Below are 14,313 nucleotides of genomic sequence, written 5' to 3'. Positions count from 1 at the left end.
TCAGACACCAACGCCCCCTCTAAACTCTCTCTCTCTCCAGGGGTGGAGCAGACAGACAGACAGACACTCAGAAACCAACGTCCCCTCTAAACTCTCTCTCTCTCTCCAGGGGTGGAGGAGACAGACAGACACTCAGAAACCAACGCCCCCTCTAAACTCTCTCTCTCACTCCAGGGGTGGAGCAGACAGACAGGCACTCAGACACCAACGCCCCCTCTAAACTCTCTCTCTCTCTCCAGGGGTTCTAAACTCTCTCTCTCTCTCCAGGGGTGGAGGAGACAGACAGGCACTCAGACACCAACGTCCCCTCTAAACTCTCTCTCTCTCTCCAGGGGTTCTAAACTCTCTCTCTCTCTCCAGGGGTGGAGGAGACAGACAGGCACTCAGACACCAACGCCCCCTCTAAACTCTCTCTCTCTCTCCAGGGGTGGAGCAGACAGACAGACAGACACTCAGAAACCAACCTCCCCTCTAAACTCTCTCTCTCTCTCTCCAGCGGTGGAGGAGACAGACAGACACTCAGAAACCAACGCCCCCTCTAAACTCTCTCTCTCACTCCAGGGGTGGAGCAGAAAGACAGGCACTCAGACACCAACGCCCCCTCTAAACTCTCTCTCTCACTCCAGGGGTGGAGCAGACAGACAGGCACTCAGACACCAACGCCCCCTCTAAACTCTCTCTCTCTCTCCAGGGGTGGAGGAGACAGACAGGCACTCAGACACCAACGCCCCCTCTAAACTCTCTCTCTCTCTCCAGGGGTGGAGGAGACAGACAGGCACTCAGACACCAACGCCCCCTCTAAACTCTCCTGCCACCCCTTATCCTTGTACCCCAGCGGCAGATTTGACACCAACTCTGCATGAATCAGACGGGGGGACGCAGGGACGTGGGACGGGGAGAGATTTCATGCCATGACTGAAGAGTTGGTGGACAGCGACACCAGGCACGCAGCATGACAGAACAGACAGAACGGCTCCAGAAACACTAGAGCCTGACAAATTGCCCAAGTCGTTATGAGGGGGAGGCTAGAGTAAGGGGGTGGGGGGATAGAGAAGGGGGTGGGGGGCATAGAGAAGGGGGTGGGGTGCATAGAGAAGGGGGTGGGGGCATAGAGAAGGGGGTGGGGTGCATAGAGAAGGGGGTGGGGGGCATAGAGAAGGGGGTGGGGGGCATAGAGAAGGGGGGGGGGGCATAGAGAAGGGGGTAGGGGGCATAGAGTAAGGGGGCATAGGGTGGCATAGAGTAAGGGGGGGGGGGCATAGAGAAGGGGGATGGGGGCATAGAGAAGGGGGATAGGGGGCATAGAGAAGGGGGGGGGCATAGAAGGGGGGGGCATAGAGAAGGGGGATAGGGGGCATAGAGAAGGGGGGGTGGGGGGCATAGAGAAGGGGGTAGGGGGGGCATAGAGGGGGGCATGGCAAGGGGGTGGGGGGGGGCATAGAGAAGGGGGTGGGGTGAGATAGACAAGGGGGGGGGAAGGGGGTGGGGGGCATGGGGGGCATAGAGAAGGGGGTGGGGGGCATAGAGAAGGGGGTGGGGTGCATAGAGAAGGGGGTGGGGGCATAGAGAAGGGGGTAGGGGGCATAGAGTAAGGGGGGGGGGGGCATAGAGTAAGGGGGGGGGCATAGAGAAGGGGGATAGGGGGACATAGAGAAGGGGTGGGGGGCATAGAGAAGGGGATAGGGGGCATAGAGAAGGGGGTGGGGGCATAGAGAAGGGGGTAGGGGGGCATAGAGTAAGGGGGTGGGGGGCATAGAGAAGGGGGTAGGGGGGATCATAGAGAAGGGGGCGGGGGCATAGAGAAGGGGGTAGGGGGTCATAGAGAAGGGGGCGGGGGCATAGAGTAAGGGGGGGGGAGCATAGAGAAGGGGGTAGGGGGCATAGAGAAGGGGGTGGGGGCATAGAGAAGGGGGTAGGGGGTGGGGTGGGGTGCAAGGGGGACGAGAAACTGAGAGACTGACAGCACTTGTAAAATTCCTAGTGTCCCCTGGGCTCCGTGATAATAGTTTACCACTGTGGAACTGGAAACTGAGAAATGGGCTCAACGGGGCTCCCCACTATTAAACCCCGGGAGTCGACTGACACACACCGGTCCGTCAATCTAAGTTACACAAACACAACAATCCCCATCCAAATCAGTCAGATGAAGACAGAGATAATTATTATTATTATATATTATATATATTTTTTTTACATTGGATGTGTCTCAATCCACCACATCCGCCAGCGTCTCACTTCCTCATCTGCGTTGTCATGGTGACGGAGTTTTAAGACCGGATGTTCGTCCGGAACATGAGACAAAAAAAATCCTGAACATTCTATCCTACTGACGGGGGGCACAACGTCTCCCCGGCCGTCCCGAACGGTTTGACCTACTGACCCCGTAATGACGGTAATGCTTAACGTCTCCACTCTTAACGGACCCTGGTGCGTTGATTTAAAAAAATAATAATGTTACACACAGTTTACACGACAGGAACGTCTCGTACCTCCAAGTCGTTGAAGAACAAGTGAGAGTCTGCCAAGTTAAAGATCATCTCCTCCATCCTCAGTCCCAGTGACACAGACGTCGGGGGATCCTGGAGAGAAAACCATGGATAGAATCAATATGGAATGTCATAAAACTATACTACAGATACAGTAGAACAACAAATATGATATAATTACATAGCTACGTGTAAATAAAAACAAAAATAAATAATGTTGATATGTGTTGATAATGTGCTGCTTGTCCTTGGCGTGTTATCGCTGATGTTTTATATTTGTCTGGTGCAAAATCCCATTTCTCCTTTGAGTTTTAATAAAGTACTTTCTTATCTTCTACTAAACATGGTACAGGATCTAAGTGAACAAAAATACGACAGAAACGTAAAAAAAAAAAAACACAAATCTATATATAAATAATAACAAAATAATAACGAAATTATTGTCAATAATTCGTGTCTCTTCAAGCATTCAATTATCGACACTTTTAACACAGATGGAATTGTCTTATATTCTAGAACACTTTTAACACAGATGGAATTGTCTTATATTCTAGAACACTCTGACCTCATAGAGACAAGAAGACAGGAGACTAGAATGAAAGTTCTGGGCTTTTTTATTTTATTTTACGATCTTACAGACAGACGACATTAGCAGTCAGAGAGGAGCGTTGAAGCGATGCAGTAGAAGTGTGACCAGTCTTATAAGGGGGGGGGGTCGATTTAGACGAGGACCATGAGGCAACCTTATGTTAATTATTGCATCATCAGACTGGCTGCTGTTCTGTCTGTCTGTCTGTCTGTCTGTCTGTCTGTCTGTCTGTCTGTCTGTCTGTCTGTCTGTCTGTTCGTTCTGTCTGTCTGTTCGTTCTGTCTGTCTGTTCGTTCTGTCTGTCTGTCTACAGAGACCTGGGCTCTAAATAGTTGATGATATGAGATGTGGTTGTGCACACCTCTGTTGTACTGAGCTGTTATTAGTCTGTTTGTGGTCCGTCTGTTTAACTTACACAGTTGTTGTCGTTCTCCTTTTTTTTACCTCTCTCATCAACGAGCAGTTTTCTCCCAAAGCGCCCCCACCTACTGGTTTGTTGTTTGTTTGTCTCACCGTTCTTGGTAAACTCTAGCTAATGTGGTGCGTGAAAAAGCCCAGGAGGCTGTTTCTGAGATAATGGAACCGGCACGCGCCTGGCACCGACGATCGTACCGCAAGTCTCGTAGGTCACTTGTTTACTCCATACTAACGTTCAATGGAACAGTAACTGAATGCCTCGATGCCTGTCTGCCTGCTTTATATAACAAAGTCACGTGACTCACTGTCTGTAGGAGCGATCCATTTTAGTAAACGGGGGTGGTGTACCTAATAAACTGGCCACCGAGTCTACACATTGACCACTCTGAGGTTTCGAATAATATCATGAAATGGTGAAAATGATGATAATGCCCTTTCAGTGTAAAAGCTGTTTGAAATGACTGGCTGGTGACATCACCTGGCGATAAACATGTTAATCAACCAATAAGAAAGAGAGTTCCAAACCTCTCTGCCAATAACAGCTAGTTTTCAGACAGCTCCCAGACGTTCATGGCAAAATTATTGACTGACAAATTGGTCTTTTTCCATGAAAATATTTAAAAAATAGATACATTGGACCTTTCATCTTTTTCTATTTCTGACCATACGGGTTCATCCTGTCTACCTGTCTCTGACCATACGGGTTCATCCTGTCTACCTGTCTCTGACCATATGGGTTCATCCTATCTACCTGTCTCTGACCCTGTCTACCTGTCTCTGACCATACGGGTTCATCCTGTCTACCTGTCTCTGACCATATGGGTTCATCCTGTCTACCTGTCTCTGACCATACGGGTTCATCCTGACCACCATACTGGTTCATCCTGTCTACCTGTCTCTGACCATATGGGTTCATCCTATCTACATGTCTCTGACCCTGTCTACCTGTCTCTGACCATACTGGTTCATCCTATCTACCTGTCTCTGACCATACGGGTTCATCCTGTCTACCTGTCTCTGACCATACGGGTTCATCCTGTCTACCTGTCTCTGACCATATGGGTTCATCCTGTCTACCTGTCTCTGACCATACTGGGTTCATCCTGTCTACCTGTCTCTGACCATACTGGTTCATCATCCTGTCTACCTGTCTCTGACCATACGGGTTCATCCTGTCTACCTGTCTCTGACCATACGGGTTCATCCTGTCTACCTGTCTCTGACCATACTGGTTCATCCTGTCTACCTGTCTCTGACCATATGGGTTCATCCTGTCTACCTGTCTCTGACCATACGGGTTCATCCTGTCTACCTGTCTCTGACCATACTGGTTCATCCTGTCTACCTGTCTCTGACCATACTGGTTCATCCTGTCTACCTGTCTCTGACCATACGGGTTCATCCTGTCTACCTGTCTCTGACCATACTGGTTCATCCTGTCTACCTGTCTCTGACCATACGGGTTCATCCTGTCTACCTGTCTCTGACCATACGGGTTCATCCTGTCTACCTGTCTCTGACCATACGGGTTCATCCTGTCTACCTGTCTCTGACCATACAGGTTCATCCTGTCTACCTGTCTCTGACCATACATCCTGTCTACCTGTCTCTGACCATACTGGTTCATCCTGTCTACCTGTCTCTGACCATACTGGTTCATCCTGTCTACCTGTCTCTGACCATACGGGTTCATCCTGTCTACCTGTCTCTGACCATACGGGTTCATCCTGTCTACCTGTCTCTGACCATACGGGTTCATCCTGTCTACCTGTCTCTGACCATACTGGTTCATCCTGTCTACCTGTCTCTGACCATACTGGGTTCATCCTGTCTACCTGTCTCTGACCATACGGGTTCATCCTGTCTACCTGTCTCTGACCATACGGGTTCATCCTGTCTACCTGTCTCTGACCATATGGGTTCATCCTGTCTACCTGTCTCTGACCATACGGGTTCATCCTGTCTACCTGTCTCTGACCATACTGGTTCATCCTGTCTACCTGTCTCTGACCATACTGGGTTCATCCTGTCTACCTGTCTCTGACCATATGGGTTCATCCTGTCTACCTGTCTCTGACCATATGGGTTCATCCTGTCTACCTGTCTCTGACCATACTGGTTCATCCTGTCTACCTGTCTCTGACCATACGGGTTCATCCTGTCTACCTGTCTCTGACCATACGGGTTCATCCTGTCTACCTGTCTCTGACCATACGGGTTCATCCTGTCTCTGACCATACTGTCTCCTGACCTGTCTCTGACCATACGGGTTCATCCTGTCTACCTGTCTCTGACCATACGGGTTCATCCTGTCTACCTGTCTCTGACCATACGGGTTCATCCTGTCTACCTGTCTCTGACCATACGGGTTCATCCTGTCTACCTGTCTCTGACCATACTGGTTCATCCTGTCTACCTGTCTCTGACCATACTGGTTCATCCTGTCTACCTGTCTCTGACCATACTGGTTCATCCTGTCTCTGACCATATGGGTTCATCCTGTCTACCTGTCTCTGACCACCTGTCTCTGACCATACTGGGTTCATCCTGTCTACCTGTCTCTGACCATATGGGTTCATCCTGTCTACCTGTCTCTGACCATACTGGTTCATCCTGACCATCTACCTGTCTCCTGACCATATGGGTTCATCCTGTCTACCTGTCTCTGACCATACTGGTTCATCCTATCTACCTGTCTCTGACCATACGGGTTCATCCTGTCTACCTGTCTCTGACCATACGGGTTCATCCTGTCTACCTGTCTCTGACCATACTGGGTTCATCCTGTCTACCTGTCTCTGACCATACGGGTTCATCCTGTCTACCTGTCTCTGACCATACTGGTTCATCCTGTCTACCTGTCTCTGACCATACATCCTGGTTCATCCTGTCTACCTGTCTCTGACCATACTGGGTTCATCCTGTCTACCTGTCTCTGACCATACGGGTTCATCCTGTCTACCTGTCTCTGACCATACGGTTCATCCTGTCTACCTGTCTCTGACCATACGGGTTCATCCTGTCTACCTGTCTCTGACCTGTCTCTGACCATACTGGTTCATCCTGTCTACCTGTCTCTGACCATACGGGTTCATCCTGTCTACCTGTCTCTGACCATACTGGTTCATCCTGTCTACCTGTCTCTGACCATACGGGTTCATCCTGTCTACCTGTCTCTGACCATACGGGTTCATCCTGTCTACCTGTCTCTGACCATACGGGTTCATCCTGTCTACCTGTCTCTGACCATACTGGTTCATCCTGTCTACCTGTCTCTGACCATACGGGTTCATCCTGTCTACCTGTCTCTGACCATACGGGTTCATCCTGTCTACCTGTCTCTGACCATACGGGTTCATCCTGTCTACCTGTCTCTGACCATACGGGTTCATCCTGTCTACCTGTCTCTGACCATACTGGTTCATCCTGTCTACCTGTCTCTGACCATACTGGTTCATCCTGTCTACCTGTCTCTGACCATACCATACTGGTTCATCCTGTCTACCTGTCTCTGACCATACGGGTTCATCCTGTCTACCTGTCTCTGACCATATGGGTTCATCCTGTCTACCTGTCTCTGACCATATGGGTTCATCCTGTCTACCTGTCTCTGACCATACTGGTTCATCCTGTCTACCTGTCTCTGACCATACTGTTCATCCTATCTACCTGTCTCTGACCATACGGGTTCATCCTGTCTACCTGTCTCTGACCATATGGGTTCATCCTGTCTACCTGTCTCTGACCATACGGGTTCATCCTGTCTACCTGTCTCTGACCATACGGGTTCATCCTGTCTACCTGTCTCTGACCATACTGGGTTCATCCTGTCTACCTGTCTCTGACCATACTGGTTCATCCTGTCTACCTGTCTCTGACCATACTGGTTCATCCTGTCTACCTGTCTCTGACCATACTGGTTCATCCTGTCTACCTGTCTCTGACCATACGGGTTCATCCTGTCTACCTGTCTCTGACCATACTGGTTCATCCTGTCTACCTGTCTCTGACCATATGGGTTCATCCTGTCTCCTGTCTCTGACCATACTGGGTTCATCCTGTCTACCTGTCTCTGACCATACCTGGGTTGTCTACCTGTCCATACGGGTTCATCCTGTCTACCTGTCTCTGACCATACTGGTTCATCCTGTCTACCTGTCTCTGACCATACTGGTTCATCCTGTCTACCTGTCTCTGACCATACTGGGTTCATCCTGTCTACCTGTCTCTGACCATATGGTTCATCCTGTCTACCTGTCTCTGACCATACGGGTTCATCCTGTCTACCTGTCTCTGACCATACGGGTTCATCCTGTCTACCTGTCTCTGACCATACGGGTTCATCCTGTCTACCTGTCTCTGACCATACGGGTTCATCCTGTCTACCTGTCTCTGACCATACTGGTTCATCCTGTCTACCTGTCTCTGACCATACGGGTTCATCCTGTCTACCTGTCTCTGACCATACTGGGTTCATCCTGTCTACCTGTCTCTGACCATACTGGTTCATCCTGTCTATACTGTCTCTGACCATACGGGTTCATCCTGTCTACCTGTCTCTGACCATATGGGTTCATCCTGTCTACCTGTCTCTGACCATATGGGTTCATCCTGTCTCTCTGACCATACTGGGTTCATCCTGTCTGACCTGTCTCTGACCATACGGGTTCATCCTGTCTACCTGTCTCTGACCATACGGGTTCATCCTGTCTACCTGTCTCTGACCTGTCTACCTGTCTCTGACCATACGGCATCCTGTCTACCTGTCTCTGACCATACTGGGTTCATCCTGTCTACCTGTCTCTGACCATACTGGTTCATCCTGTCTACCTGTCTCTGACCATACGGGTTCATCCTGTCTACCTGTCTCTGACCATACGGGTTCATCCTGTCTACCTGTCTCTGACCATACTGGTTCATCCTGTCTACCTGTCTCTGACCATACTGGTTCATCCTGTCTACCTGTCTCTGACCATATGGTTCATCCTGTCTACCTGTCTCTGACCATACTGGTTCATCCTGTCTACCTGTCTCTGACCATACTGGTTCATCCTGTCTACCTGTCTCTGACCATACGGGTTCATCCTGTCTACCTGTCTCTGACCATATGGGTTCATCCTGTCTACCTGTCTCTGACCATGGGTTCATCCTGTCTACCTGTCTCACCATATGGGTTCATGTCTACCTGTCTCTGACCATACTGGGTTCATCCTGTCTACCTGTCTCTGACCATACTGGTTCATCCTGTCTACTCTCTGACCATACTGGTTCATCCTGTCTACCTGTCTCTGACCATACTGGTTCATCCTGTCTACCTGTCTCTGACCATACTGGGTTCATCCTGTCTACCTGTCTCTGACCATACGGGTTCATCCTGTCTACCTGTCTCTGACCATACGGGTTCATCCTGTCTACCTGTCTCTGACCATACTGGTTCATCCTGTTCACCCTCTGACCATATGGGTTCATCCTACCTGTCTCTGACCATACTGGTTCATCCTGTCTACCTGTCTCTGACCATACTGGTTCATCCTGTCTACCTGTCTCTGACCATACGGGTTCATCCTGTCTACCTGTCTCTGACCATACTGGGTTCATCCTGTCTACCTGTCTCTGACCATACGGGTTCATCCTGTTCATCCTGACCATACTGGGTTCATCCTGTCTACCTGTCTCTGACCATACTGGTTCATCCTGTCTACCTGTCTCTGACCATACTACCTGGTTCATCCTGTCTGACTCTGACCATACTGGTTCATCCTGTCTACCTGTCTCTGACCATACTGGTTCATCCTGTCTACCTGTCTCTGACCATACTGGTTCATCCTGTCTACCAGTCTACCATGGGTTCATCCTGTCTACCTGTCTCTGACCATACTGGTTCATCCTGTCTACCTGTCTCTGACCATACGGGTTCATCCTGTCTACCTGTCTCTGACCATACGGGTTCATCCTGTCTACCTGTCTCTGACCATACTGGGTTCATCCTGTCTACCTGTCTCTGACCATACGGGTTCATCCTGTCTACCTGTCTCTGACCATATGGGTTCATCCTGTCTACCTGTCTCTGACCATACGGGTTCATCCTGTCTACCTGTCTCTGACCATATCATCCTATCTACCTGTCTCTGACCATACGGGTTCATCCTGTCTACCTGTCTCTGACCATACGGGTTCATCCTGTCTACCTGTCTCTGACCATACCTGGGTTCATCCTGTCTACCTGTCTCTGACCATACTGGTTCATCCTGTCTACCTGTCTCTGACCATACTGGTTCATCCTGTCTACCTGTCTCTGACCATACTGGTTCATCCTGTCTACCTGTCTCTGACCATACTGGTTCATCCTATCTACCTGTCTCTGACCATACTGGTTCATCCTGTCTACCTGTCTCTGACCATACGGGTTCATCCTGTCTACCTGTCTCTGACCATACGGGTTCATCCTGTCTACCTGTCTCTGACCATACGGGTTCATCCTGGGTTCATCCTGTCTACCTGTCTCTGACCATATGGGTTCATCCTATCTACCTGTCTCTGACCTGTCTACCTGTCTCTGACCATACTGGTTCATCCTGTCTACCTGTCTCTGACCATACTGGTTCATCCTGTCTACCTGTCTCTGACCATACGGGTTCATCCTGTCTACCTGTCTCTGACCATACGGGTTCATCCTGTCTACCATCCTGTCTCTGACCATACTGGTTCATCCTGTCTACCTGTCTCTGACCATACTGGTTCATCCTGTCTACCTGTCTCTGACCATACTCTTCATCCTGTCTACCTGTCTCTGACCATACGGGTTCATCCTGTCTACCTGTCTCTGACCATACGGGTTCATCCTGTCTACCTGTCTCTGACCATATGGGTTCATCCTGTCTACCTGTCTCTGACCATACTGGTTCATCCTGTCTACCTGTCTCTGACCATACTGGTTCATCCTGTCTACCTGTCTCTGACCATACTGGTTCATCCTGTCTACCTGTCTCTGACCATACGGGTTCATCCTGTCTACCTGTCTCTGACCATATGGGTTCATCCTGTCTACCTGTCTCTGACCATACGGGTTCATCCTGTCTACCTGTCTCTGACCATACTGGTTCATCCTGTCTACCTGTCTCTGACCATACGGGTTCATCCTGTCTACCTGTCTCTGACCATACGGGTTCATCCTGTCTACCTGTCTCTGACCATACGGGTTCATCCTGTCTACCTGTCTCTGACCATACTGGTTCATCCTATCCCTGTCTCTGACCATACGGGTTCATCCTGTCTACCTGTCTCTGACCATACGGGTTCATCCTGTCTACCTGTCTCTGACCATACGGGTTCATCCTGTCTACCTGTCTCTGACCATATGGTTCATCCTGTACCTGTCTCTGACCATATGGGTTCATCCTGTCTGTCTCTGACCATACTGGTTCATCCTGTCTACCTGTCTCTGACCATACTGGTTCATCCTGTCTACCTGTCTCTGACCATACTGGTTCATCCTGTCTACCTGTCTCTGACCATACTGGTTCATCCTGTCTACCTGTCTCTGACCATACGGGTTCATCCTGTCTACCTGTCTCTGACCATATGGGTTCATCCTATCCCTGTCTACCTGTCTCTGACCATACTGGTTCATCCTGTCTACCTGTCTCTGACCATATCCTGTCTACCTGTCTCTGACCATACTGGTTCATCCTGTCTACCTGTCTCTGACCATACGGGTTCATCCTGTCTACCTGTCTCTGACCATACATACTGGTTCATCCTGTCTACCTGTCTCTGACCATACTGGTTCATCCTGTCTACCTGTCTCTGACCATACTGGTTCATCCTGTCTACCTGTCTCTGACCATACGGGTTCATCCTGTCTACCTGTCCTGTCTGACCATACTGGTTCATCCTGTCTACCTGTCTCTGACCATACGGGTTCATCCTGTCTACCTGTCTCTGACCATACGGGTTCATCCTGTCTACCTGTCTCTGACCATACGGGTTCATCCTGTCTACCTGTCTCTGACCATATGGGTTCATCCTGTCTACCTGTCTCTGACCATACTGGTTCATCCTGTCTACCTGTCTCTGACCATACTGGTTCATCCTATCTACCTGTCTCTGACCATACGGGTTCATCCTGTCTACCTGTCTCTGACCATACGGGTTCATCCTGTCTACCTGTCTCTGACCATATGGGTTCATCCTGTCTACCTGTCTCTGACCATATGGGTTCATCCTATCTACCTGTCTCTGACCATATGGGTTCATCCTGTCTACCTGTCTCTGACCATACGGACCCTGTCTACCTGTCTCTGACCATACTGGGTTCATCCTATCTACCTGTCTCTGACCATACGGGTTCATCCTGTCTACCTGTCTCTGACCATACGGGTTCATCCTGTCTACCTGTCTCTGACCATATGGGTTCATCCTGTCTACCTGTCTCTGACCATACTGGTTCATCCTGTCTACCTGTCTCTGACCATACTGGTTCATCCTGTCTACCTGTCTCTGACCATACCTGTTCATCCTGTCTACCTGTCTCTGACCATACGGGTTCATCCTGTCTACCTGTCTCTGACCATATGGGTTCATCCTGTCTACCTGTCTCTGACCATACGGGTTCATCCTGTCTACCTGTCTCTGACCATATGGGTTCATCCTGTCTACCTGTCTCTGACCATACTGGTTCATCCTGTCTACCTGTCTCTGACCATACTGGTTCATCCTGTCTACCTGTCTCTGACCATACTGGTTCATCCTGTCTACCTGTCTCTGACCATATGGGTTCATCCTGTCTACCTGTCTCTGACCATACGGGTTCATCCTGTCTACCTGTCTCTGACCATATGGGTTCATCCTGTCTACCTGTCTCTGACCATACGGGTTCATCCTGTCTACCTGTCTCTGAACATACTGGTTCATCCTGACCATACTGGTTCATCCTGTCTCTGACCATACGGGTTCATCCTGTCTACCTGTCTCTGACCATACGGGTTCATCCTGTCTACCTGTCTCTGACCATACGGGTTCATCCTGTCTACCTGTCTCTGACCATACTGGGTTCATCCTGTCTACCTGTCCTCTACCTGTCTCTGACCATACGGGTTCATCCTGTCTACCTGTCTCTGACCATACGGGTTCATCCTGTCTACCTGTCTCTGACCATACTGGTTCATCCTGTCTACCTGTCTCTGACCATACTGGGTTCATCCTGTCTACCTGTCTCTGACCATACGGGTTCATCCTGTCTACCTGTCTCTGACCATATGGGTTCATCCTGTCTACCTGTCTCTGACCATATGGGTTCATCCTGTCTACCTGTCTCTGACCATACGGGTTCATCCTGTCTACCTGTCTCTGACCATACTGGTTCATCCTGTCTACCTGTCTCTGACCATACGGGTTCATCCTGTCTACCTGTCTCTGACCATACTGGTTCATCCTGTCTACCTGTCTCTGACCATATGGGTTCATCCTGTCTACCTGTCTCTGACCATACGGGTTCATCCTGTCTACCTGTCTCTGACCATACTGGTTCATCCTGTCTACCTGTCTCTGACCATACTGTCTACCTGTCTCTGACCCTGGTTCATCCTACCTGTCTCTGACCATACGGGTTCATCCTGTCTACCTGTCTCTGACCATACGGGTTCATCCTGTCTACCTGTCTCTGACCATATGGGTTCATCCTGTCTACCTGTCTCTGACCATATGGGTTCATCCTATCTACCTGTCTCTGACCATATGGGTTCATCCTATCTACCTGTCTCTGACCCTGTCTACCTGTCTCTGACCATACTGGTTCATCCTATCTACCTGTCTCTGACCATACGGGTTCATCCTGTCTACCTGTCTCTGACCATACGGGTTCATCCTGTCTACCTGTCTCTGACCATATGGGTTCATCCTGTCTACCTGTCTCTGACCATACGGGTTCATCCTGTCTACCTGTCTCTGACCATACTGGTTCATCCTGTCTACCAGTCTCTGACCATACTGGTTCATCCTGTCTACCAGTCTCTGACCATACGGGTTCATCCTGTCTACCTGTCTCTGACCATACGGGTTCATCCTGTCTACCTGTCTCTGACCATACGGGTTCATCCTGTCTACCTGTCTCTGACCATATGGGTTCATCCTGTCTACCTGTCTCTGACCATACTGGTTCATCCTGTCTACCTGTCTCTGACCATACTGGTTCATCCTGTCTACCTGTCTCTGACCATACTGGTTCATCCTGTCTACCTGTCTCTGACCATACTGGTTCATCCTGTCTACCTGTCTCTGACCATACTGGTTCATCCTGTCTACCTGTCTCTGACCATATGGGTTCATCCTGTCTACCTGTCTCTGACCATACGGGTTCATCCTGTCTACCTGTCTCTGACCATACGGTTCATCCTGTCTACCTGTCTGACTGACCCTGTCTACCTGTCTCTGGTTCATCCTATCTACCTGTCTCTGACCATACGGGTTCATCCTGTCTACCTGTCTCTGACCATATGGGTTCATCCTGTCTACCTGTCTCTGACCATACGGGTTCATCCTGTCTACCTGTCTCTGACCATACTGGTTCATCCTATCTACCTGTCTCTGACCATACGGGTTCATCCTGTCTACCTGTCTCTGACCATACGGGTTCATCCTGTCTACCTGTCTCTGACCATACTGGTTCATCCTGTCTACCTGTCTCTGACCATACTGGTTCATCCTGTCTACCTGTCTCTGACCATACTGGGTTCATCCTGTCTACCTGTCTCTGACCATACTGGGTTCATCCTGTCTACCTGTCTCTGACCATATGGGTTCATCCTGTCTACCTCTGACCAT

The 14,313-nt window shown here is 49.8% G+C and overlaps 1 protein-coding gene across 10 annotated transcripts in view; it reads right to left on the bottom strand.

The window, feature by feature from the left end:
• Positions 1-14,313, bottom strand: part of LOC115115426 (eyes absent homolog 1-like) — a 173,334-nt gene that overhangs the window by 79,014 nt on the left and 80,007 nt on the right. For all 10 annotated transcript variants that reach the window (XM_065019235.1, XM_065019241.1, XM_065019242.1 and 7 more), the window contains one exon: positions 2,490-2,579. In XM_065019235.1, coding sequence (XP_064875307.1) covers positions 2,490-2,579 — 90 coding nt within the window. The remainder of the gene's footprint in view (positions 1-2,489; positions 2,580-14,313) is intronic.

Source organism: Oncorhynchus nerka, linkage group LG6 (assembly GCF_034236695.1).
Source record: "Oncorhynchus nerka isolate Pitt River linkage group LG6, Oner_Uvic_2.0, whole genome shotgun sequence".
NCBI lineage: Eukaryota > Metazoa > Chordata > Actinopteri > Salmoniformes > Salmonidae > Oncorhynchus > Oncorhynchus nerka.
Note: the sequence above shows the minus strand (reverse complement) of the source record. Positions and strands in the feature narration are given on the sequence as shown.